This window comes from Dendropsophus ebraccatus, chromosome 3, assembly GCF_027789765.1.
Source record: "Dendropsophus ebraccatus isolate aDenEbr1 chromosome 3, aDenEbr1.pat, whole genome shotgun sequence".
In the NCBI taxonomy this organism is placed as follows: Eukaryota; Metazoa; Chordata; class Amphibia; order Anura; family Hylidae; genus Dendropsophus; species Dendropsophus ebraccatus.
The window spans coordinates 2211081-2237599 of record NC_091456.1 but is presented as its reverse complement, the minus strand read 5'-3'; the positions used below and the strand labels follow the sequence as shown (position 1 = coordinate 2237599).

Sequence of the window (26519 nt, the reverse complement as noted above, 5' to 3'; positions counted from 1 at the left end):
TGGTGTATAATGTATAGTAACTGTATAACCCTGATAACACAGCAGCTGGATATGTGATATATAAGTTACTGTACAGTATAGCAATCAGCATGTGGTATATAATGTATAGTAACTGTATAACCCTGATAACACAGCAGCTGGATATGTGATATATAAGTTACTGTACAGTATAGCAATCAGCATGTGGTATATAATGTATAGTAACTGTATAACCCTGATAACACAGCAGCTGGATATGTAATATATAAGTTACTGTACAGTATAGCAGCATGTGGTGTGTAATGTATAGTAACTGTATAACCCTGATAACACAGCAGCTGGATATGTGATATATAAGTTACTGTACAGTATAGCAATCAGCATGTGGTGTATAATGTATAGTAACTGTATAACCCTGATAACACAGCAGCTGGATATGTGATATATAAATTACTGTACAGTATAGCAGCATGTGGTATATAATGTATAGTAACTGTATAACCCTGATAACACAGCAGCAGCTGGATATGTGATATATAAGTTACTGTACAGTACAGCAGCATGTGGTGTATAATGTATAATAACTGTATAACCCTGATAACACATCAGCTGGATATGTGATATATAAGTTACTGTACAGTATAGCAGCATGTGGTATATAATGTATAGTAACTGTATAACCCTGATAACACAGCAGCTAGATATATGTGATATATAAGTTACTGTACAGTATAGCAGCATGTGGTATATAATGTATAGTAACTGTATAACCCTGATAACACAGCAGCTGGATATGTGATATATAAGTTACTGTACAGTATAGCAGCATGTGGTATATAATGTATAGTAACTGTATAACCCTGATAACACAGCAGCTGGATATGTGATATATAAGTTACTGTACAGTATAGCAGCATGTGGTATATAATGTATAGTAACTGTATAACCCTGATAACACAGCAGCTGGATATGTGATATATAAGTTACTGTACAGTATAGCAGCATGTGGTATATAATGTATAGTAACTGTATAACCCTGATAACACAGCAGCTGGATATGTGATATATAAGTTACTGTACAGTATAGCAGCATGTGGTGTATAATGTATAGTAACTGTATAACCCTGATAACACAGCAGCTGGATATGTGATATATAAGTTACTGTACAGTATAGCAATCAGCATGTGGTGTATAATGTATAGTAACTGTACAACCCTGATAACACAGCAGCAGCTGGATATGTGATATATAAGTTACTGTACAGTATAGCTGCATGTGGTGTATAATGTATAGTAACTGTATAACCCTGATAACACAGCAGCTAGATATATGTGATATATAAGTTACTGTACAGTATAGCAGCATGTGGTATATAATGTATAGTAACTGTATAACCCTGATAACACTGCAGCTGGATATGTGATATATAAGTTACTGTACAGTATAGCAATCAGCATGTGGTATATAATGTATAGTAACTGTATAACCCTGATAACACAGCAGCTGGATATGTGATATATAAGTTACTGTACAGTATAGCAGCATGTGGTGACTGCATGCCCCCCCTATGGTATTTATGGCCATATGTGACTGCATGCCCCCCCTATGGTATTTATGGCCGTATGTGACTGCATGGCCCCCCTATGGTACTTATGGCCGTATGTGACTGCATGGCCCCCCTATGGTACTTATGGCCGTATGTGACTACATGGCCCCCCTATGGTACTTATGGGCGTATGTGACTGCATGGCCACCCCTATGGTACTTATGGCGGTATGTGACTGCATGGCCCCCCTATGGTACTTATGGCGGTATGTGACTGCATGGCCACCCCTATGGTACTTATGGCGGTATGTGACTGCATGGCCCCCCCCTATGGTATTTATGGGCGTATGTGACTGCATGGCCCCCCTATGGTATTTATGGCCGTATGTGACTGCATGGCCACCCCTATGGTACTTATGGCGGTATGTGACTGCATGGCCCCCCTATGGTACTTATGGCGGTATGTGACTGCATGGCCCCCCTATGGTACTTATGGCCGTTTGTGACTGCATGCCCCCCCCTATGGTATTTATGGGCGTATGTGACTGCATGGCCACCCCTATGGTACTTATGGCGGTATGTGACTGCATGGCCCCCCTATGATATTTATGGCCGTATGTGACTGCATGCCCCCCCCTATGGTACTTATGGCCGTATGTGAGTGCATCCCCCCCCATGGTACTTATGGCCGTTTGTGACTGCATGCCCCCCCCCTATGGTACTTATGGCCATATGTGACTGCATGCCCCTCCCCCATGGTACTTATGGCCGTATGTGACTGGATGCCCCCCCCATGGTACTTATGGCCGTATGTGAGTGCATGCCCCCCGCTCCTATGGTACATATGGCCGTGGTGTTGTTCTGCCTGGCACAGAACACTACAACCAGGCACGGATTCATATTGGTAAGGACCCTGTAAGGAGACATTTTCCTTCCCCTCAGTTGTCTTTATGTATATTTCAGTCTATTGTAAAGGTCTATAGACTATTGCAGAATATGGCTCCAGCAGTTGTTGGGCGCTGCCAGAGATGTGGGTACTCGATCAGCTCAGACCTCCCACCCTACTAATTAAAGTGCCCATCATGTCCTCCATCTGCGTCCAATAGCTGCAGAGTCCGAAAGAACAAACTGAGCCAAAAGTACCAGATGTTTGCTAATCCAGGCAGAAACGGTCACCAGGAATACCTAAAACTGGTAACAGAAGTAACAGAAGTTACAGAAATAACAACAGTAACAGCAGTGACAGAAATAACAACAGTAACAGCAGTGACAGAAATAACAGAGGTAACAACAGTAACAGAAGTAACAACAGTAACAAGTAACAACAGTAACAGCAGTGACAGAAATAACAACAGTAACAGAAGTAACAGAGGTAACAACAGTAACAGAAGTAACAGCAGTGACAGCAATAACAGAGGTAACAGAAGTGACAGAAATAACAACAGTAACAGCAGTGACAGAAATAACAGAGGTAACAGAAGTAACAGCAGTGACAGAAGAAACAGAGGTAACAGCAGTGACAGAAGTAACAAAAGTAACAGAAGAAACAGAAGTAACAGAAGTAACAGCAGTGACAGAAGTAACAGAAGTAACAGAGATAACAGAAGAAACAGAGGTAACAGCAGTGACAGAGATAACAGAGGTAACAGCAGTGACAGAAGTAACAGAGGTAACAGCAGTAACAGAAGTAACAGAGGTAACAGCAGTGACAGAAGTAACAGCAGTGACAGAAGTAACAGAGATAACAGCAGTAACAGAAGTAACAGAGGTAACAGCAGTAACAGAAGTAACAGAGGTAACAGCAGTGACAGAAGTAACAGCAGTGACAGAAGTAACAGAGATAACAGCAGTGACAGAAATAACAGAGGTAACAGCAGTGACAGAAGTAACAGATAACAGCAGTGACAGAAGTAACAGAGATAACAGCAGTGACAGAAGTAACAGAGATAACAGCAGTGAGAGAGATAACAGCAGTGAAAGAAGTAACAGAGATAACAGCAGTGACAGAAGTAACAGAGATAACAGCAGTGACAGAAGTAACAGCAGTGACAGAAGTAACAGAGATAACAGCAGTGACAGAAGTAACAGAGATAACAGCAGTGAGAGAGATAACAGCAGTGACAGAAGTAACAGAGATAACAGCAGTGACAGAAGTAACAGAGATAACAGCAGTGACAGAAGTAACAGCAGTGACAGAAGTAACAGAGATAACAGCAGTGACAGAAGTAACAGAGATAACAGCAGTGACAGAAGTAACAGATAACAGCAGTGACAGAAGTAACAGAGATAACAGCAGTGACAGAAGTAACAGAGATAACAGCAGTGACAGAAGTAACAGAGATAACAGCAGTGACAGAAGTAACAGAGATAACAGCAGTGACAGAAATAACAGAGGTAACAACAGTGACAGAGATAACAAAGGTAACAGCAGTGACAGAAGTAACAGAGATAACAGCAGTGACAGAAGTAACAGCAGTGACAGAAGTAACAGAGATAACAGCAGTGACAGAGATAACAGAGGTAACAGCAGTGACAGAAGTAACAGAGATAACAGCAGTGACAGAAGTAACAGCAGTGACAGAAGTAACAGCAGTGACAGAAGTAACAGAGATAACAGCAGTGACAGAAGTAACAGCAGTGACAGAAGTAACAGAGATAACAGCAGTGACAGAAATAACAGAGGTAACAACAGTGACAGAGGTAACAGCAGTGACAGAAGTAACAGAGATAACAGCAGTGAGAGAGATAACAGCAGTGACAGAAGTAACAGAGATAACAGCAGTGACAGAAGTAACAGCAGTGACAGAAGTAACAGAGATAACAGCAGTGACAGAAGTAACAGCAGTGACAGAAGTAACAGAGATAACAGCAGTGACAGAAGTAACAGAGATAACAGCAGTGACAGAAATAACAGAGGTAACAACAGTGACAGAGGTAACAGCAGTGACAGAAGTAACAGAGATAACAGCAGTGACAGAAGTAACAGAGGTAACAGCAGTGACAGAAGTAACAGAGATAACAGCAGTGACAGAAGTAACAGAGGTAACAGCAGTGACAGAAGTAACAGAGGTAACAGCAGTGACAGAAGTAACAGAGATAACAGCAGTGACAGAAGTAACAGAGGTAACAGCAGTGACAGAAGTAACAGAGATAACAGCAGTGACAGAAGTAACAGATAACAGCAGTGACAGAAGTAACAGAGATAACAGCAGTGACAGAAGTAACAGAGATAACAGCAGTGACAGAAGTAACAGCAGTGACAGAAGTAACAGCAGTGACAGAAGTAACAGAGATAACAGCAGTGACAGAGATAACAGAGGTAACAGCAGTGACAGAAGTAACAGAGATAACAGCAGTGACAGAAGTAACAGCAGTGACAGAAGTAACAGAGATAACAGCAGTGAGAGAGATAACAGCAGTGACAGAAGTAACAGAGGTAACAGCAGTGACAGAAGTAACAGAGATAACAGCAGTGACAGAAGAAACAGAGGTAACAGCAGTGACAGAAGTAACAGAGATAACAGCAGTGACAGAAGTAACAGAGGTAACAACAGTGTCAGAGGTAACAGCAGTGACAGAAGTAACAGATAACAGCAATGACAGAGATAACAGCAGTGACAGAAGTAACAGAGATAACAGCAGTGACAGAAGTAACAGAGATAACAGCAGTGACAGAAGTAACAGAGATAACAGCAGTGAGAGAGATAACAGCAGTGACAGAAGTAACAGAGATAACAGCAGTGACAGAATTAACAGAGATAACAGCAGTGAGAGAGATAACAGCAGTGACAGAAGTAACAGCAGTGACAGAAGTAACAGAGGTAACAGCAGTGACAGAAGTAACAGCAGTGACAGAAGTAACAGAGGTAACAGCAGTGACAGAAGTAACAGCAGTGACAGAAGTAACAGAGGTAACAGCAGTGACAGAAGTAACAGAGATAACAGCAGTGACAGAAGTAACAGAGATAACAGCAGTGACAGAAGTAACAGAGATAACAGCAGTGACAGAAGTAACAGCAGTGACAGCAGTGACAGAAGTAACAGAGGTAACAGCAGTGACAGAAGTAACAGCAGTGACAGAAGTAACAGAGATAACAGCAGTGAGAGAGATAACAGCAGTGACAGAAGTAACAGCAGTGACAGAAGTAACAGCAGTGACAGAAGTAACAGCAGTGACAGAAGTAATAGAGGTAACAGCAGTGACAGAAGTAACAGAGGTAACAGCAGTGACAGAAGTAACAGAGATAACAGCAGTGACAGAAGTAACAGAGGTAACAGCAGTGACAGAAGTAACAGAGGTAACAGCAGTGACAGAAGTAACAGAAGTAACAGAAGTAACAGAAGTAACAGAGGTAACAGCAGTGACAGAAGTAACAGAGGTAACAGCAGTGACAGAAGTAACAGAGGTTAACAGCAGTGACAGAAGTAACAGAGGTAACAGCAGTGACAGAAGTAACAGAGGTAACAGCAGTGACAGAAGTAACAGAGGTAACAGCAGTGACAGAAGTAACAGAGGTAACAGCAGTGACAGAAGTAACAGAGGTAACAGCAGTGACAGAAGTAACAGAGGTAACAGCAGTGACAGAAGTAACAGAGGTAACAGCAGTGACAGAAGGAAACACTTTGCTAAACTCAAATTTACTGACCCTAAAGTTTTATTCACCCTCAAACACCTGGAAACCCACTTAGACCCACACAAAGAACGGCAGAATCCTCCCTGGGCTGTGTTCACACAGTGTAAGGAATTTGGAAACCCACGGCTGAGGTTTCCAACATTTTTTTTTCTTATTGGAAAAGAGAATCATTAGTAATCTGTCCCTTCCCCTTAGTAGTTTCTCTGACCTTTTCCCTCCTCTGTTGCTGCTTTTAGGATTTGTGTTTTATTACATACAGAACCCCCCACAACATAGCTGTAACCTCTGTGCCCCCCCCCAAAAAAAAAGCCTGTCATCTCCGTGCCCCCCCCCAAAAAACATGGCTGCAACCTCTGTGCCCCCCCCCCGCCAAAAAAAGCCTGTCATCCCCGTGCCCCCCCCCCAAAAAAAACGCCTGTAACCTCTGTGCTCCCCCCGCCTAAAAAAGCCTGTCATCTCCGTGCCCCCACCCCAAAAAAAAACGCCTGTAACCTCTGTGCCCCCCCCCCCCCCCCCCCCCACCCCCCCCCCCGCCAAAAAAAGCCTGTCATCTCCGTGGCCCCCCCCCCCCCCAAAAAAAAAACGCCTGTAACCTCTGTGCCCCCCCCCCCCGCCTAAAAAAGCCTGTCATCTCCGTGGCCCCCCCCCCCCCCCCCCCCAAAAAAAAACACCTGTAACCTCTGTACCCCCGCCCGGCCAAAAAAAGCCTGTCATCTCCGTGCCCCCCCCCCAAAACATGGGTGTAACCTCTGTGCCCCAAGGCAGTGCGGTCATGTGACATCACAAGAAGTACAGAAAACACAGGAAGAGCGGTCATGTGACATCACAGGAAGTACAGAAAACACAGGAAGAGCGGTCATGTGACATCACAGGAAGTACAGAAAACACAGGAAGAGCGGTCATGTGACATCACAGGAAGTACAGAAAACACAGGAAGAGAGGTCATGTGACATCACGGGAAGTACAGAAAACACAGGCGGAGTGGTCATGTGACATCACAGGAAGTACAGAAAACAGGCAGAGCGGTCATGTGACATCACAGGAAGTACAGAAAACACAGGCGGAGTGGTCATGTGACATCACAGGAAGTACAGAAAACATAGGCAGAGCGGTCATGTGACTGAGCCTGAGAACACAAAAAACGCTAAATAAAAAATAGACGTGTATACAGAATATACAGCACCACAGTGGTCGCTCGCAATGCAATGCTCTCTTATTGAAAAATTCCAGACAACCCCTTTAAGTCCTAACAGTGTCTATTTTCTGTGTTCGCAGTTCACGAATAACAGCCTCGTAGTGTGAATGAAAGTCTATGGTTAATTGATTTCCATTCACATCCATACAGCCAATAGATTCTATGGGTGGAAAATAACGTTGCTAAGGCCGATGATGCAATATGAGCCGGAAGAACACGTAATACAGCGGCCGTTGTTTTACATAGCCCTAAAAAAAAACAGATCATAGATGTATGAAGCTCTAAATGGTACAAATAACACCTAGCTGACCTGTAATCTGTACCAATAACACCTACCTGACCTGTAATCTGCACCAATAACACCTACCTGACCTGTAATCTGTACCAATAACACCTATCTGACCTGTAATCTGTACCAATAACACCTACCTGACCTGTAATCTGTACCAATAACACCTACCTGACCTGTAATCTGTACCAATAACACCTACCTGACCTGTAATCTGTACCAATAACACCTAGCTGACCTGTAATCTGTACCAATAACACCTACCTGACCTGTAATCTGTACCAATAACACCTACCTGACCTGTAATCTGTACCAATAACACCTACCTGACCTGTAATCTGTACCAATAACACCTACCTGACCTGTAATCTGTACCAATAACACCTATCTGACCTGTAATCTGTACCAATAACACCTACCTGACCTGTAATCTGTACCAATAACACCTATCTGTAATCTGTACCAATAACACCTACCTGACCTGTAATCTGTACCAATAACACCTACCTGACCTGTAATCTGTACCAATAACACCTATCTGACCTGTAATCTGCACCAATAACACCTACCTGACCTGTAATCTGTACCAATAACACCTATCTGACCTGTAATCTGTACCAATAACACCTATCTGACCTGTAATCTGTACCAATAACACCTACCTGACCTGTAATCTGTACCAATAACACCTACCTGACCTGTAATCTGTACCAATAACACCTATCTGACCTGTAATCTGCACCAATAACACCTACCTGACCTGTAATCTGTACCAATAACACCTATCTGACCTGTAATCTGTACCAATAACACCTATCTGACCTGTAATCTGTACCAATAACACCTATCTGACCTATAATGTGTACCAATAACACCTACCTGACCTGTAATCTGTACCAATAACACCTACCTGTAATCTGTACCAATAACACCTACCTGACCTGTAATCTGTACCAATAACACCTATCTGACCTGTAATCTGTACCAATAACACCTATCTGACCTGTAATCTGTACCAATAACACCTAGTTGACCTGTAATCTGTACCAATAACACCTACCTGACCTGTAATCTGTACCAATAACACCTACCTGACCTGTAATCTGTACCAATAACACCTATCTGACCTGTAATCTGTACCAATAACACCTATCTGACCTGTAATCTGTACCAATAACACCTACCTGACCTGTAATCTGTACCAATAACACCTATCTGACCTGTAATCTGTACCAATAACACCTAGTTGACCTGTAATCTGTACCAATAACACCTACCTGACCTGTAATCTGTACCAATAACACCTATCTGACCTGTAATCTGTACCAATAACACCTATCTGACCTGTAATCTGTACCAATAACACCTATCTGACCTGTAATATGTACCAATAACACCTATCTGACCTGTAATCTGTACCAATAACACCTAGCTGACCTGTAATCTGTACCAATAACACCTATCTGACCTGTAATCTGTACCAATAACACCTATCTGACCTGTAATAAAAGTAAATCTCCCCCTATAAGTATTAGTCTTAGTATACTGGACTAATACGTAATACGTAGACTCAGCATATGAGACTGCTCCCGCCTGTGTACACGTAGACTCAGCATATGAGACTGCTCCCGCCTGTGCACACGTAGACTCAGCATATGAGACTGCTCCCGCCTGTGCACACGTAGACTCAGCATATGAGACTGCTCCCGCCTCTGCACATGTAGGCTCAGCATATGAGACTGCTCCCGCCTCTGCACACGTAGACTCAGCATATGAGACTGCTCCAGCCTGTGTACACGTAGACTCAGCATATGAGACTGCTCCAGCCTGTGTACACGTAGACTCAGCATATGAGACTGCTCCCTCCTGTGTACACGTAGACTCAGCATATGAGACTGCTCCAGCCTGTGTACACGTAGACTCAGCATATGAGACTGCTCCAGCCTGTGCACACGTAGACTCAGCATATGAGACTGCTCCAGTCCTGGATGAATCCGTAACTCATTCTCTGCTCCTTCTCTGCAGTCTCTTACAAGTGTTTCCATCATGGTTATAATGCCAATTTCCTTCCTCCTCCTCTGCTTTCCCCCATCCAGTGATCATCCTCCTCCTCTGCCTGACACTGCTGTAGCTGATGATTCCCCTGCACCGCTCTACAATACATTGGCATCCATTATCTGCAGCACGGCTGCGGGCAGGGAGGGGGGAGGTGGTCTCCTCCTGCACAGTGACAGGAGCGGCGGCGGGCACACACATCGCTCAGTCCTAGTCAGTGGGGATTTCGGGGTCCCTGATTTATGCCCTATCTGGTACACACTCTGCATAGGACACAACTATATAATATCAGCGTCAGCTTTATACGTTTTCTCGGTTTTTCTATGAATAATCCTAAATGTTACTTTTTATTTTCTGACTTGATGCTGATGTTTTGTTCTTGTAGGAGTCTAATAATAGTGAGCGGAATCTGCTGCGCTCGGATGAGGCTTTCCAGCAATCTCCACTCTGTGATCCCTTCCCCTATAGTTCTGTATGTAATAATCCGGAAATGTCACTCTGCTTTTACTTATAAATAACCAACATGACAAGACAGAACAGAGCAGCTGATCCCACCAGGACTATCCCACATGACTACCCCACCAGGACTATACTACCAGGACTATCCCACATGACTACCCCACCAGGACTATCCCACCAGGACTATCCCACATGACTACCCCACCAGGACTATCCCACCAGGACTATCCCACATGACTATCCCACCAGGACAATCCTACATGACTACCCCACCAGGACTATACTACCAGGACTATACTACCAGGACTATCCCACATGACTACCCCACCAGGACAATCCTACATGACTACCCCACCAGGACTATCCCACCAGGACAATCCCACATGACTATCCCACCAGGACTATCCTACATGATTACCCCACCAGGACAATCCTACATGACTACCCCACCAGGACTATACTACATGACTACCCCACTAGGACTATACTACCAGGACTATACTACCAGGACTATCCCACATGACTACCCCACCAGGACAATCCTACATGACTACCCCACCAGGACTATCCCACCAGGACAATCCCACATGACTATCCCACCAGGACTATCCTACATGATTACCCCACCAGGACAATCCTACATGACTACCCCACCAGGACAATCCTACATGACTACCCCACCAGGACTATACTACCAGGACTATACTACCAGGACTATCCCACATGACTACCCCACCAGGACTATCCCACCAGGACTATCCCACATGACTACCCCACCAGGACTATCCCACCAGGACTATCCCACATGACTACCCCACCAGGACAATCCTACATGACTACCCCACCAGGACTATACTACCAGGACTATACTACCAGGACTATACTACCAGGACTATCCCACATGACTACCCCACCAGGACAATCCTACATGACTACCCCACCAGGACTATACTACCAGGACTATACTACCAGGACTATCCCACATGACTACCCCACCAGGACAATCCTACATGACTACCCCACCAGGACTATACTACCAGGACTATCCCACATGACTACCCCACCAGGACAATCCTACATGACTACCCCACCAGGACTATCCCACCAGGACAATCCCACATGACTATCCCACCAGGACAATCCTACATGACTACCCCACCAGGACTATCCTACATGACTACCCCACCAGGACTATACTACCAGGACTATACTACCAGGACTATCCCACATGACTACCCCACCAGGACAATCCTACATGACTACCCCACCAGGACTATACTACCAGGACTATACTACCAGGACTATCCCACATGACTATCCCACCAGGACAATCCTACATGACTACCCCACCAGGACTATACTACCAGGACTATACTACCAGGACTATCCCACATGACTACCCCACCAGGTCTATCCTACATGACTACCTCACCAGGTCTATCCCACCAGGACAATCCTACATGACCACCCCACCAGGACTATCCTACATGATTACGCTACCAGGACTATACTACCAGGACAATCCTACATGACTACCCCACCAGGACTATCCCACCAGGACAATCCTACATGACCACCCCACCAGGACTATCCTACATGATTACGCTACCAGGACTATACTACCAGGACAATCCTACATGACTACCCCACCAGGACAATCCTACATGACTACCCCACCAGGACTATACTACCAGGACTATCCTACATGACTACGCCACCAGGACTATCCTACATGACTACCCCACCAGGACTATACTACCAGGACTATCCTACATGACTACGCCACCAGGACTATCCCACCAGGACAATCCTACATGACTACACCACCAGTACTATCCTACATGACTACCCCACCAGGACTATCCTACATGACTACCCCACCAGGACTATCCTACATGATTACGCTACCAGGACTACGCCACTAGGACTATCCTACATGACTACCCCACCAGGACTATACTACCAGGACTATCCTACATGACTACCCCACCAGCACTATCCGGCATATGTTCCATATAAGATGTCCTCATGGACAGTACCTGCATTTCCTGACAAAAAGAAGCTGTGGGTCCGAAGAGAATCTGACACTGTTCGTCTGCGGTGTACGTCATGCCGGGCAGCTTGGAGGGGATGATCACTGAGCTGATGCTTTGGGGATTGGTCTGCAGCAAACAGTTACTGGACTTAGACCTGGAAACAGAGACAGAGGCTTAGAAAGTGGGAGAAAAAGAGAAAGAAGACAAAAAAGAGAAAAAAAAGAGAAAAGAGACAAAGAGCTAAAAGGTCGAGATCATTAAAATTGTATATACTGTCCACTCAGTGTATCCAAACTATCCGAGTCACCGTCCCAGCAGTGTATCCGAGTGACTGTCCCCGCAATGTATCCAAGTCACCGTCCCCGCAATGTATCCGAATCACCGTCCCAGCAGTGTATCCGAGTGACTGTCCTCGCAATGTATCCAAGTCACCGTCCCCGCAATGTATCCGAGTCAACGTCCCAGCAGTGTATCCGAGTGACCGTCCCCGCAGTGTATCCGAGTGACCGTCCCCGCAATGTATCCCAGTGACCGTCCCTGCTGTATATCCTGAATGACTGTCTCTACAATGTATCCGAGAGACCGTCCCCGCAATGTATCCAAGTCACCGTCCCCGCAATGTATCCGAGTCAACGTCCCAGCAGTGTATCCGAGTGACCGTCCCCGCAGTGTATCCGAGTGACCGTCCCCGCAATGTATCCCAGTGACCGTCCCTGCTGTATATCCTGAATGACTGTCTCTGCAATGTATCCGAGTGACCGTCCCCGCAGTGTATCCGAGTGACCGTCTCTGCAATGTATCCGAGTGACCGTCCCCGCAGTGTATCCGAGTGACCGTCCCCGCAATGTATCCGAGTGACCGTCCCCGCAGTGTATCCGAGTGACCGTCTCTGCAATGTATCCGAGTGACCGTCCCCGCAGTTTATCCGAGTGACCGTCCCCGCAATGTATCCCAGTGACCGTCCCTGCTGTATATCCTGAATGACCGTCCCCGCAGTGTATCCGAGTGACCGTCCCCGCAATGTATCCGAGTGACCGTCCCCGCAATGTATCCCAGTGACCGTCCCTGCTGTATATCCTGAATGACCGTCCCCGCAGTGTATCCGAGTGACCGTCCCCGCAATGTATCCCAGTGACCGTCCCTGCTGTATATCCTGAATGACCGTCTCTGCAATGTATCCGAGTGACCGTCCCCGCAATGTATCCCAGCGACCGTCCCTGCTGTATATCCTGAATGACCATCCCCGCAGTGTATCCCAGTCACCGTCCCCGCAGTTTATCCGCGTGACCGTCCCTGCAATGATGGGGACTACACAAGTCCCTAATGTTTATTAATGATGGAATATAATCTATATTATATATCAGTCACTGCACAGAAATAAGGAGACGTCTCAGAAAAGCTGCCTAACAATAGATATGGAAAGGATTGTTACTGCTTCTATTAGATGTCCGTCTGTAGGAGCTAATAATGGCATTATTATAGTGTTATTATTACTATTTTTATTATTTATATTCCTATTATTTATATTCTTATTACGGTATTATTATTAATGTTATTACCATTATTACTACTATCACTATTATTTATATTATTTTTACTATTATTATTTATATTATTATTAGTATTATTCATTGTACGTATATATTACAGCCGCTCGTGTCCTCCTGTATTATCTGAACAGTGGAGGAAACTATATGGGGGACATATAAACAAAGCCCCGCCCCCTTTTCCCCAGCCGGATCTACTAGGAGGTGCACTATTCTTAGTACAGCCGTCCGGCCCTGAACCTGGCTCAGGCTTTGTGCAGATCAATCTACATCAGCTCTGAAGCAGTTGCAGACTTTTTCCTGGTTTACGCCAGACATAAACCTTGATAAATCTATGAGTGGTAAGTATTACGGTTATCGCTCTGCCCATAGGTGGCACCAAACCGCAGATTACGGTTAACCTTTTAATGCTTGCGTTTGCCCATTGTTTCTGCTTATTTACCTTTTAACCACATTACAAAGCAGCGGGAAGGGCCGGGTCTAGGACTACCAGCACTGAAAGGGTTTAATCACAATCCATGAAAGATAAGTAACATGGCACTCACCCCACTTGAAGTCTTCCAATAGATTCTTTATTTCATATAGAAAAAACAAGGCAGACAGACATGGGGAGAGGACGCCATCCTTCGGTACTTCGCAGGTGTAGGGTACAGGTACGAAACGCTGATGGCGTCCTCTCACCATGTCGTCTGCCTTGTTTTTTCTATATGAAATAAAGAATCTATTGGAAGACTTCAAGTGGGGTGAGTGCCATGTTACTTATCTTTCATGGCTTGTGATTGTGCTGGACTTCTTTTCTATACATAGAGCACCACCCCGAAGCCCATTATTAGATTGCACCATCTGTTGTTACATATATCCACTGTGATCATTGTATCTACGAGTAGTGCCGGACTCTCCTATTTCTCTATATTTGTGTTCACTGAAAGGGTTTACGTCAGCTCCATCCCTTCCAGTGTACAACTTCATCCAGTTATCCCTGAGAAAGCTGCACCTTATGGGTACAGGAGAAGTATCACTGCATGCTAGGGCAGGGTGGGCCGGGGGGCAGAAGTAGTATCACTGCATGCTAGGGCAGGGTGGGCTGGGGGGCACAAGAAGTATCACTGCATGCTAGGGCAGGGTGGGCCGGGGGGCAGAAGAAGTATCACTGCATGCTAGGGCAGGGTGGGCCGGGGGGTAGAAGAAGTATCACTGCATGCTAGGGCAGGGTGGGCTGGGGGGCAGAAGTAGTATCACTGCATGCTAGGGCAGGGTGGGCCGGGGGGGCACAAGAAGTATCACTGCATGCTAGGGCAGGGTGGGCTGGGGGGCAGAAGTAGTATCACTGCATGCTAGGGCAGGGTGGGCTGGGGGGCACAAGAAGTATCACTGCATGCTAGGGCAGGGTGGGCCGGGGGGCAGAAGAAGTATCACTGCATGCTAGGGCAGGGTGGGCCGGGGGGTAGAAGAAGTATCACTGCATGCTAGGGCAGGGTGGGCTGGGGAGCAGAAGTAGTATCACTGCATGCTAGGGCAGGGTGGGCTGGGGGGCACAAGAAGTATCACTGCATGCTAGGGCAGGGTGGGCCGGGGGGGCACAAGAAGTATCACTGCATGCTAGGGCAGGGTGGGCTGGGGGGCAGAAGTAGTATCACTGCATGCTAGGGCAGGGTGGGCTGGGGGGCACAAGAAGTATCACTGCATGCTAGGGCAGGGTGGGCCGGGGGGGCACAAGAAGTATCACTGCATGCTAGGGCAGGGTGGGCTGGGGGGCAGAAGTAGTATCACTGCATGCTAGGGCAGGGTGGGCTGGGGGGCACAAGAAGTATCACTGCATGCTAGGGCAGGGTGGGCCGGGGGGTAGAAGAAGTATCACTGCATGCTAGGGCAGGGTGGGCTGGGGGGCAGAAGTAGTATCACTGCATGCTAGGGCAGGGTGGGCTGGGGGGCACAAGAAGTATCACTGCATGCTAGGGCAGGGTGGGCCGGGGGGGCACAAGAAGTATCACTGCATGCTAGGGCAGGGTGGGCTGGGGGGCAGAAGTAGTATCACTGCATGCTAGGGCAGGGTGGGCTGGGGGGCACAAGAAGTATCACTGCATGCTAGGGCAGGGTGGGCCGGGGGGCAGAAGTAGTATCACTGCATGCTAGGGCAGGGTGGGCCGGGGGGCAGGAGAAGTATCACTACATGCAGGGAAAGGGTGGGCAGGGGGCAGGAGAAGTATCACTGCATGCTGGGACAGGCTGGGCTGGGGGCAGGAGAAGGATCACCATGTGCTAGTGTGGGGCACAAAGGAAATTACATAGAGGAGCCGGGACTCAGGCATTGCTGCTGCTCTATGGACAGAAGGAAGAAAGCACTGAGGTCCTGCATCACCATGTAACGGCAGGCACAATGCATCTCACCAAACAGAACTAGCCGGGCATCCTCAACTAAATCAACCACTGCTAATTAAATCCTTATCCAGGTTTACAGGTGTTTTATATATACATACACTCACCGGCCACTTTATTAGGTACACCTGTCCAACTGCACGTTACCACTTAATTTCTAATCAGCCAATCACATGGCGGCATTTAGGCATGTAGACATGATCAAGACAATCTCCTGCAGTTCAAACCGAGCATCAGTATGGGGAAGAAAGGGGATTTGAGGCCTTTGAACGTGGCATGGTTGTTGGTGCCAGAAGGGCTGGTCTGAGTATTTCAGAAACTGCTGATCTACTGGGATTTTCACGCACAACCATCTCTAGGGTTTACAGAGAATGGTCCGAAAAAGAAAAACCATCCAGTGAGCGGCCGTTCTGTGGGCGGAAATGCCTTGTTGATGCCAGAGGTCAGAGGAGAATGGGCAGACTGGTTCGAGCTGATAGAAAGGCAACAGTGACTCAAATAGCCAACCGTTACAACCAAGGTAGGCCGAAGAGCATCTCTGAACGCACAGTACACAGTATGGGCTACAGCAGCAGAAGACCACACCGGGGGCCACTCCGCTCAGCTAAGAACAGGAAACTGAGGCTACAATTTGCACAAGCTCATCGAAATTGGACAGTAGAAGATTGGAAAAACGTTGCCTGGTCTGATGAGTCTCGATTTCTGCTGCGACATTCGGATAGTAGGGTCAGAATTTGGCGCCAACAACATGAAAGCATGGATCCATCCTGCCTTGTATCAACGGTTCAGGCTGGTGGTGGTGGTGTCATGGTGTGGGGAATATTTTCTTGGCACTCTTTGGGCCCCTTGGTACCAATTGAGCATGGTTACAACGCCACAGCCTACCTGAGTATTGTTGCTGACCATGTCCATCCCTTTATGACCACAATGGACCCAACATCTGATGGCGACTTTCAGCAGGATAATGCGCCATGTCATAAAGCTAGAATCATCTCAGACTGGTTTCTTGAACATGACAATGAGGTCACTGTACTCCAATGGCCTCCACAGTCACCAGATCTCAATCCAATAGAGCATCTTTGGGATGTGGTGGAACGGGAGATTGGCATCATGGATGTGCAGCCGACAAATCTGCGGCAACTGTGTGATGTCATCATGTCAATATGGACCAAAACCTCTGAGGAAGCTTCCAGCACCTTGTTGTATCTATGCCACCAAGAATTGGGGCAGTTCTGAAGGCAAAAGGGGGTCCAACCCGTTACTAGCATGGTGTACCTAATAAAGTGGCCGCTGAGTGTGTATATATATATATATATATATATATATATATATATATATATATATATACACATACATATATATACATATATAAAATTCCTCCCATTATAAATGTAGCCACCCAGTCACTCTATGCTAAGCATGAGAATATGAAATGACAATGAACGGTGACCCCAGCGTATAAATAAGACAGGAACAGGCCATTCACATAGCTGATGGTCCCCTCCAGCCTATTATTTTCTATTCAGGAGGAAGCTACTGCAAATATCTCTGTGGTGTCCTACCACAGGTGTTACAGTGATATACACCCTTCGCAAAGACACGATTACTTACGGGTAATCTTGTTTTCGGTAGCCCATGACAGCACCCCTGGAGAGCACCTCCCACCGCAGGACAGGAAACCTGAGGATATAAAAGTTTGACACCTCTCCACAGACCTCAGTTCGTTAACAAGTACTCCAGCGGAGATAAAACATAACACAGAACGTAACAGAAAAATTTTCAGCCACATATTTTTACGGGCAGGGTATATTTGAGGGGTGCTGTCATGGGCTACCGAAAACAAGATTACCCGTAAGTAATCGTGTCTTTACCCTACCGCCCATGACAGCACCCCTGAAGATTTGTGATAGAAACTAACTAGGGGGGGACTACGGCCGAAAGGACTTTTTGGCCAAAAGCTAGGTCAGAAACTGGCCTAAGCTGAACACGATAGTGTTTGAAAAAAGTATGAACCGAACTCCAGGTGGCAGCTTTGCAAATTTGGTCTAATGAAGAGTCTGCTCTCTCTGCCCAAGATGTTGCTATTGACCTGGTAGAGTGGGCAGTGAAGAATGGAGGAGGATCTTTCTCTTTACTAGTGTAGGCTAGCGAGATACACTGCTTGATCCATCTACTAACTGAAGCCTTAGAGGCCGCTTTCCCCTTACCTGGGCCTGAGAACTGCAGTAATAGGTTCTCTGAGGACCTGAACTCTTTAGTGACTTCTAGATATTTAAGTAGACACCTTCTAACGTCTAGCGTGTGAAAAGTGGCCTCCTTTTGATTTTTTGGAGCATTGCAAAAAGAAGGGAGAATAATGTCCTGGTTCTTGTGAAATTCTGAAACTACTTTGGGCAAAAAAGTGGGAAGGGTCTTCATGACCACTCTGTCTTCAAAGATCTGAGTGTAAGGAGGATGAGCAGATAACGCCTGTAGCTCGCCTACCCTTCTTGCTGTAGGAGGCGAGGAGAAAGGATATCTTGATGGTTAACATGTTTATCGACAGATCCTGCAATGGTTCAAAGGGGGGTGCTGTTAGAGCATCCAGAACTAAGTTTAAGTCCCATTGAGGTACTGTAACTCTTTTCGGAGGATTTAGACGGGAGACGGCAGTAATAAATCTTTTCACAAGAGAGTTGTCGGCCAACTTATAGTTTAGAAATGAGCTTAATGCTGAGATTTGGACCTTCAAGGTACTTGTACTCAAGTTCATGTCCAGTCCCGCTTGGAGGAAACTAAGAACTAAGGGGATGTTAGGCTGATCTAATGGATCCTGACTACCCTTCGAGAAACTAAGGAAGGCCCTCCAGACACGAAAGTAAATGTTTGAGGTGACGTCCTTCCTACTAGCAAGTAGGGTATTTATCACACCATCCGAGAAGCCTCTTCTTCTTAGGATGCCCCGCTCAGCATCCAAGCAGTCAAGTGGAGACTCCGGGATTCTGGGTGCACTACTGGGCCCTGCAACAGGAGATCTTTTATTTCTGGAAGAACCCATGGCTGACTTGTTGACATTTTTCTTAGGCAGGTGAACCACGGCCTTCTTGGCCAGAACGGAGCTACTAGCAAAATGGTCGCTTTGTCCTCTCTGATTTTTTTGATGACTCTTGGGATCAGTTTGAATGGGGGGAATGCATACCCTTTTTCTTTCCTCCAATGTAGGGAGAATGCGTCTACTGCCGTCGGATGTTCCAGAGGATTTAAGGAGCATAACTTGTGTAGCTTTCGGTTCTGTCTCGTGGCAAAGAGGTCTATGGACGGGTTGCCGAACCTTTTTGTTATGAGGAGGAAGATCTCGTTGTTTAGGGACCACTCGGTTTGATTTAGCTGTACTCTGCTTAGGAAGTCCGCTACCCTGTTTTGCTTTCCTTTTAGATGTACTGCTGATAGCGACATTAAATTCTCCTCTGCAAAGAAAAAAATTTGCGATTACAGATTAAAAAGAGTCTGTGATCTTGTGCCCCCCTGCCGGTTCACGTATGCAACTGCTGTTGTGTTGTCTGTGTAGATCAGTATGTGATTGTGGCGGATCAGAGTTTTGAAGGCTTGTAGGGCCATCTGGATAGCCAACAGTTTCTTGTAATTTGAGGATGAGTGCTTGACTTGAAGGGGCCACTGACCTTGTCTCATCTGGGAGTCCATATGAGCCCCCCCAACCCCAAGGACTTGCGTCCGTTGTGATTCTCAGTAATGGATGTGGTGACCAATGAATGCCCACTGATAGGTTGATTGGATCTAACCACCACCGAAGTGACAGCCTTGCTTCGGATGAAAGAGGGAAAGGTAGGTCTAGTGTCTCCTGTGCTCCGTTTCAATTGAACAGGATGTTCTGTTGTAAGGGTCTTGTTCTGAATTGAGCCCATCTTACTGCTGGGATTGTTGAGGTCAAAAGACCTAAGACAGACATTGCCTCTCGCAAGGATGGTCTGAAGGTTAAGAAAAGCTTCTGAACTTTCTCTCTGATTATTTGTCTTTTGACCTCTGGCAGGTATGACATTTGGACTGTAGAGTCCAGTAGGACTCCTAGGAAGATGCATTTGGGTGATGGGATCAAATTTGACTTTTTTGTGTTGATGTTCCAACCCAAAGACTTTATAATTTGTGAAGCTTGGTCCAGATGGAGAAGGAGAGACTGAACTGAATCCGAGATGAGGAGGAAAACGTCCAGGTAGGGAACTAGAACGATATCTTTCGTCCTTATTAATGCCGCCATATCTGCCACAATCTTTGTGAACACCCTTGGTGCCTGTGAGATTCCAAACGGCAGTGCCCTGTACTGGTAGTGGCACCATTGCCCCTTGATATTCACAGCTAGCCTCAGGAATTTCTGATGAGATGGATGAATCGGGACGTGGTAATACGCATCCTCTAAATCTGTGGACGCCATCAGGCAGTTTGGAAATAAAAGATGCAGAGCAGATTTCAGTGTTTCCAATGCAGAACTTTTTTGTATTTTAGATGAATATTCAGACCTCTTAGATTTATAATTACTCTGAAGGAGCCGTTTGGCTTCTTTACTAAAAAGAGGGGAGAATAGTACCCCGTACCCCGCTGATCTTCGGGGACTGGCACTGTTACGTTTTTGTGAATCAAGGAGAGCACCTCTAATTCCATAGCTGCTTGCTTCTCCTTGTCTGAGACAAGTCTGGTGGGAAGATATCTGTCCCTCGGGACACTGCTGAATTCTAGCAGAAGACCCCGAGACACAGTATTTAGAACCCAGGGACTGGAGGAGATTTCCCCCCAGGCTGGGGCAAAAAGGGACAGACGTCCCCCCACCGGACAAACATCATTGTGGATTCTTGGTTTTGTCCCTCCCGGAAAAAAGAAACCCTCTACCTCTACCCGGGGCTTTAAACCTCTTATTTGAGTCCTGTCTAGGATGGAAGGGCCTCTTATACTGTTTCTTGGCCTGGCTCTCCTGAGATTTAGGCTGACCGGGGAATCCCTTTTTTCTGTCTGAGGCCTTCTCCAGCAAGGAGTCAAGGACTGGACCAAAAAGAGAGTCGCCGTCACACGGGATGGCACATAATTTTCCTTTGGCTGCAATATCACCTTTCCATGTTTTCAACCAGAGGGCTCGTCTGGCCGAGTTTGAAGGCGCTGCTGCTTTTGCTGACATTCTCAGAGAGTCTACAGAGGCGTCAGCCAAAAAATCCGCTGCTTTGGACAATACTGGAAAGTCATTAAGGATACTGGCAGAGGCATTATCATTGGTTAGTTGTGTTTTTAGGTCATTCAACCAGACTCTTAAAGACCTAGCTACGCAAGCAGCCGCCACACTGGTTCGTAGTGTACTAGTTGTGGCCTCCCAGGTCTTCCGGCTGAAGTGATCCGGTTTCCGGTCCATAGGATCTGGCAAGGAGCCTAGATCCTGAAAAGGCAGGCTATCCTTTTTTGCCAACCTGGCTATGGACGCATCAGCTGCTGGGGCTTTCTCCCAGGTTTTACAATCTTGCTCTTCAAACGGGTATTTTCTATTGTAATAAAGTGGCACAAAGAATTTCCTATCTGGGGTATCCCATTCTCTTTTAATTAGGGTTTTAATACTTGAATGCAGAGAGAATGTTCGGCCTTTCTTGGGGGCTAAGTCCTGATATAGAGCATCCTCTGTGGATAGTGGAGGTTTCGGATCCTCTATGTTCATAGACGAACGAATAGCTTTTATTAGCTGATCCGTATCCTCGGCCGGGAACCATGTTTTACTGGAGACCGGTTCTTCCTCTACATCAGAGACTGTCTGTATCTCCCCTTCTTCTACGTCCTGCCATTGCATAATAGGGGATGGCTCGGACTGGACTAGGCTTCCCGAGGGACCCGGGACTTCCTGCTGGGCAGGGGCCTGTATCTGGGAGAGGGAAGTTCTGATTTCATCTCTGACCATCTGTTTGAGACTATCAGCCAGAGACCTGGATTCCTGGGCTACCATACGATCTACACATGTAGGGCACACAGACCTATGGTAATCCTCACTTAATTCCCTTCTACATTCTCCACATTTCTTGTGACGGTGTCATTCAGAAGATCTAGATTCTTTAGGACTATGGGATGATCTCTAAACATAAACACAATAAACACCTCGTTACTAAAAACGTATAAAAAGAGGACCTCTCACCCATCTATGGTCTTCAGCTGGTACCGGACTAGAGGTCCTGGAGGCTCTTTTGTCGCCCCTTCCACTGCGGTCGTGGCGTCCTCGATCCCCTCCTGCAGGTTCAGACATGGTTCAGGTGTACCAGCAAGGTCCAGAATAGGCCGGCTGGCGGGGATCTCGGTGCTCCGGACACAGGAGACATCAGACGCCGGACGGATGCACCGAGAGATTGATAAAGCTGAGCCCCGGCGCCGCCGCCAGAAGTGATGCGCTGGCAGTAACGTCATCACGTTGCTGGGCGTACCTCCCATACTGCCGCGCGCGCTGACGTCAGACGCCAGGGCAATCCCGGAAGTCAGCACGCTCGGATGCCTCGTTCCCTTCAAGTTTAAGGGCATGTAGCCCGAAACATGTCGATCCTTTGGACTAGGAGTATCTGTTTCATCTTCAAATAAAAGTTTGCTTTTATGGGACTGGATATCTGGAGCCGGACAATCTTCTTTCTTCCTCGTTCCCTGGAGGCCGCAACCCCCCAGCCGGGGATCACCTCCTCCAGTCGGAGCCCCGCCAGAGTCCGGAGAGACCCACCGCCGACTTCCAGGCTGCTCACCAGAAGAGCCTTACGCCTGCAGCGAGCCCCACTCTGCCTGACGCAAACGGAGGATCTGCGGCCCCGGAGGTATCAACTTCTATTTTTCACTCCCGATGGAGCGTCCCCTGACCTCCCATCCGCAAGGACAGGAAACCTGAACTTAAGTCTGTGGAGAGGTGTCAAACTTTTATATCCTCAGGTTTCCTGTCCTGTGGTGGGAGGTGCTCTCCAGGGGTGCTGTCATGGGCGGTAGGGTAAAAGTCTGTACTTACTGTACTTGTGTGTGTGGTGATGAAAGTAGTACTAATGTTCTAGAAGCATATGATTGCCGTTCCGCGCTGTGCCACACTGTAATAAAGTTGATACAATGAATTGATAATTGTGGGGATGTGGTATGTGATTCAAGGATTTAGGACAATTGGTATACCACAAGAATGTTTCACTATTGTAAACTGTAACTATTTAAGACGCGCACTGACCTGATCTTAAACATGGACAGCAGACCTCGAGAACGAAGTGATGAGCTTGCCGATGGCAGATATCCACATCAGTGGTCTGTAGGTAGGTAGTGGTTCTGCTGGTGGTAAGGTTGATCCACTTATGTGCAGGGGGCACACTGGATATGATGCTTGTAGAATACTTGGTCTTCTGGCAGATGGCGCGCTCCGGCCGGTAGCGTGCTCACTTCTGCCGAACAGGTGGATCAGTCTCTGGAGACTGCGTGACGTCACAGCAATGGCAACAGATCCTGTTAGGGGTGAGAAGGCTACTGCACTTCTACGCGTTTCAAGAGTCCCGGCTCTCTTTCTCTCTTTTCTTGAGACCACCTACAGACCACTGATGTGGATATCTGCCATCGGCAAGCTCATCACTTCGTTCTCGAGGTCTGCTGTCCATGTTTAAGATCAGGTCAGTGCGCGTCTTAAATAGTTACAGTTTACAATAGTGAAACATTCTTGTGGTATACCAATTGTCCTAAATCCTTGAATCACATACCACATCCCCACAATTATCAATTCATTGTATGTAATTTATTACAGTGTGGCACAGCGCGGAACGGCAATCATATGCTTCTAGATAGTTTTTTCCCCACGGCGTGCAGATAGCCGTCTTCTGCTCAGTACGCTGCTACCCACACATCTTTCCCAGGAGTCTGATAGGCAGCGCTAGTGTTTTTATCATTTACTACTAACGTTCGCCACTAGATGTCGCTGTATTGTATATGTGTATTTGGAAGCCGCACAGCTGAAGGATGTAAAGGGTTATTGTTTCTTTATGTGTCACACGAATCTGTAGACGAGTAGGAGTCTTGTTTTCTTCTCTCCTATCACCTCTCTCCTTATTTTTTCTGCTGCACCCTTCACCCACTCACAGCACACGTTAGTTACGCTGGGGAAGTAAGTCACATGGGTGGAGGAGGAGCAAAGGTCTTTTTATGTTAGGCATAGTGGAGGAAGGACACAAGCTAGATAGCTCTCCACAGTGATCCTATCTGGGCCCTGACCCTCTGCCAGGTCCCCGTACCTCAGGTCAGTCTTAGCTAGAACCTCGTATGGGAAGGACGCAAGACAGTACACCGCAAACAACTTTCTCACAAGTAACGCTACATAGAACTAGGAAGGGTAGGCCGTGGACAAGAAGTCACAGTGCAGAACAGTATCCACGAAAGCCAAAGAGCTGGAACTGATCTAGATCTGTGTCACCAATTAAGAAGGTTCAGCCGAGTCTAGTGGCCATACCACCTCCGGCGTAGAGTCACACCTCAACATCTGGCAAGTGACCGGCCTCTCCTCCGACATAACATCACCCCAGGGGTTAACCACCACATCTCTAAATGCTATTAACAGAACAGAGACTGGTTATAGAAAGTAAGTGCCGGGCCGGTCAGTATCTAGGTGGCACATTTAAATTATTTCGTTTTTTAGGAAGTCGGGTATCTTTCCCATGAAGTATAAAGAATAGAAGAGATTTGAATATCACCTCAGATATTTCTCGAGGTCTTCTCGGCTGCATCTGGACCATGAAACGTCGCCAAGGTTCTGCCCCTTGATCCATTCCCCTGACATAATATGGAGGCCATCTGCACAGGACGGGTGGTCGTTGTCGTGGTTTATACCCATGCTGATACCAGGACATGTAAGAAAACACAAACTCAAAGATTAAAAAGAGCAAAACCAGCAGCTCCGTCTATAGCCGCATCTTTATAATACAGGGAAGAATAACGGGCCCTCACGCTTCACACATTTCATGTTTCTAATTCTGTGCTGATTATTTTCTTCATGCGGATTACGGCCTCTAGAAAGGTTTCTGCTTTTGGTTTATTCTTTTCTTTTGATGGAGACTTATAAGGGATTTGCCGGATAGGTCGTATTTTTATCAGGTCTATTTTCAGGTCAATCATATATTGACAAACATTGTGTATTCGGAGTATAAGAGTATGCAGTTCGCTCCTCAGCTCCCCCTACTGTTGGGTTCCTGTAGTTTATATGCTATTTTTGCTGGACGCTACGTCTTACAGTGCTGGACGCTACGTCTTACAGTGCTAGACGCTACGTCTTACAGTGCTGGACGCTACGTCTTACAGTGCTGGACGCTACATCTTACAGGGCTGGACTAATATTCATTAGTGACCAATAACCAACTTACTTGTGCCCCATCTCGTGAGCGATAGTGAAGGCGAGGTTTAGTCCGTTATCTTCGGCGATGATGCATTTCCTCTGGTCGCTGCACATCCCATTCAGATAGGCGATGCCTGAGAGGAGATCAGAGCCGCATTACAACTTCTGTACAAATGATGGAATTTCGGTGACTGAAAAGATTCCGCATAGTTACAGAAAGACAGACAGGGAAGACAGACAGGTGGGGAGATTTCTCTTTAAATGACATATGGAAATGTGAATTAAAGTAAAACAATCACAGGGTCACTGGAGAAGCTGAGTATACAACGTTCCACTGCCTGCAGAATTAAAGGGAAGGTCCGGCTATAGCGATGTGGCAGGGGCAGGAGAGAACATAACAATGAAGCATCCCTTCCCCTATCCCTATTCCTCCCCTATCCCTATCCCTTCCATAGTCACTTGGATTCCTAGTCTCCGTATCAGTCAATGTGGTCTGTGTAATCTGCACATAACATTCTCACAGCGTAGTGACACACGATTGTGTTCTGGTTTGGTGTTGCAGATGTCCATATGCACGAGGAGGGAAGAGTCCCTCCATTCCCGGCAGGAGCCCGGACATTATTTTATTTTCGCTGCAATAGGGAACGTTTAGCACATGGAGCATTACCCACTTATCAGTTTTGCCCTGGTTTTGAGTCCCAGTTGAGCTGAATGGCTGAGGCCATTACAGTTTTGCCCACCAGGACAGGATCCCGGCTGTGACACACAAAAGTTTTGACTGATGGAAACAATTTTTTCCAAAGCTAAAATAATGTTTCATTACAAATGTTGCAATAAGTTTGGTTAGTTAACAAATCAAACTTTTTGAAAAGTTCGCATGAACCCACTTTAAAATGAGAGCTGCATGTGTCGCAGTCCACTAACAATAAAGAGCGGGTGCAAAAGATCATCCAAAGCCATTTCCCTGCAACCTCACAGTTTCTCCTTCCACATACTGTATATGCAGGAGCGTCGTCAGCCCGCCATTCAGTAGGTAGAGAGAAGCAAGAAGAGGCAGAGA

General features: G+C 46.6%; 1 protein-coding gene across 1 annotated transcript in view; it reads right to left on the bottom strand.

Annotated features, from left to right (window-relative positions):
• ADAMTS19 (ADAM metallopeptidase with thrombospondin type 1 motif 19) overlaps positions 1-26519 on the bottom strand; it is a 205051-nt gene that overhangs the window by 58974 nt on the left and 119558 nt on the right. Inside the window, exons 8-10 of the mRNA XM_069960685.1 lie at positions 25488-25593; positions 24822-24962; positions 12197-12347 (exon numbers count right to left, since the gene is read on the bottom strand). Coding sequence (XP_069816786.1) covers positions 12197-12347; positions 24822-24962; positions 25488-25593 — 398 coding nt within the window. The remainder of the gene's footprint in view (positions 1-12196; positions 12348-24821; positions 24963-25487; positions 25594-26519) is intronic.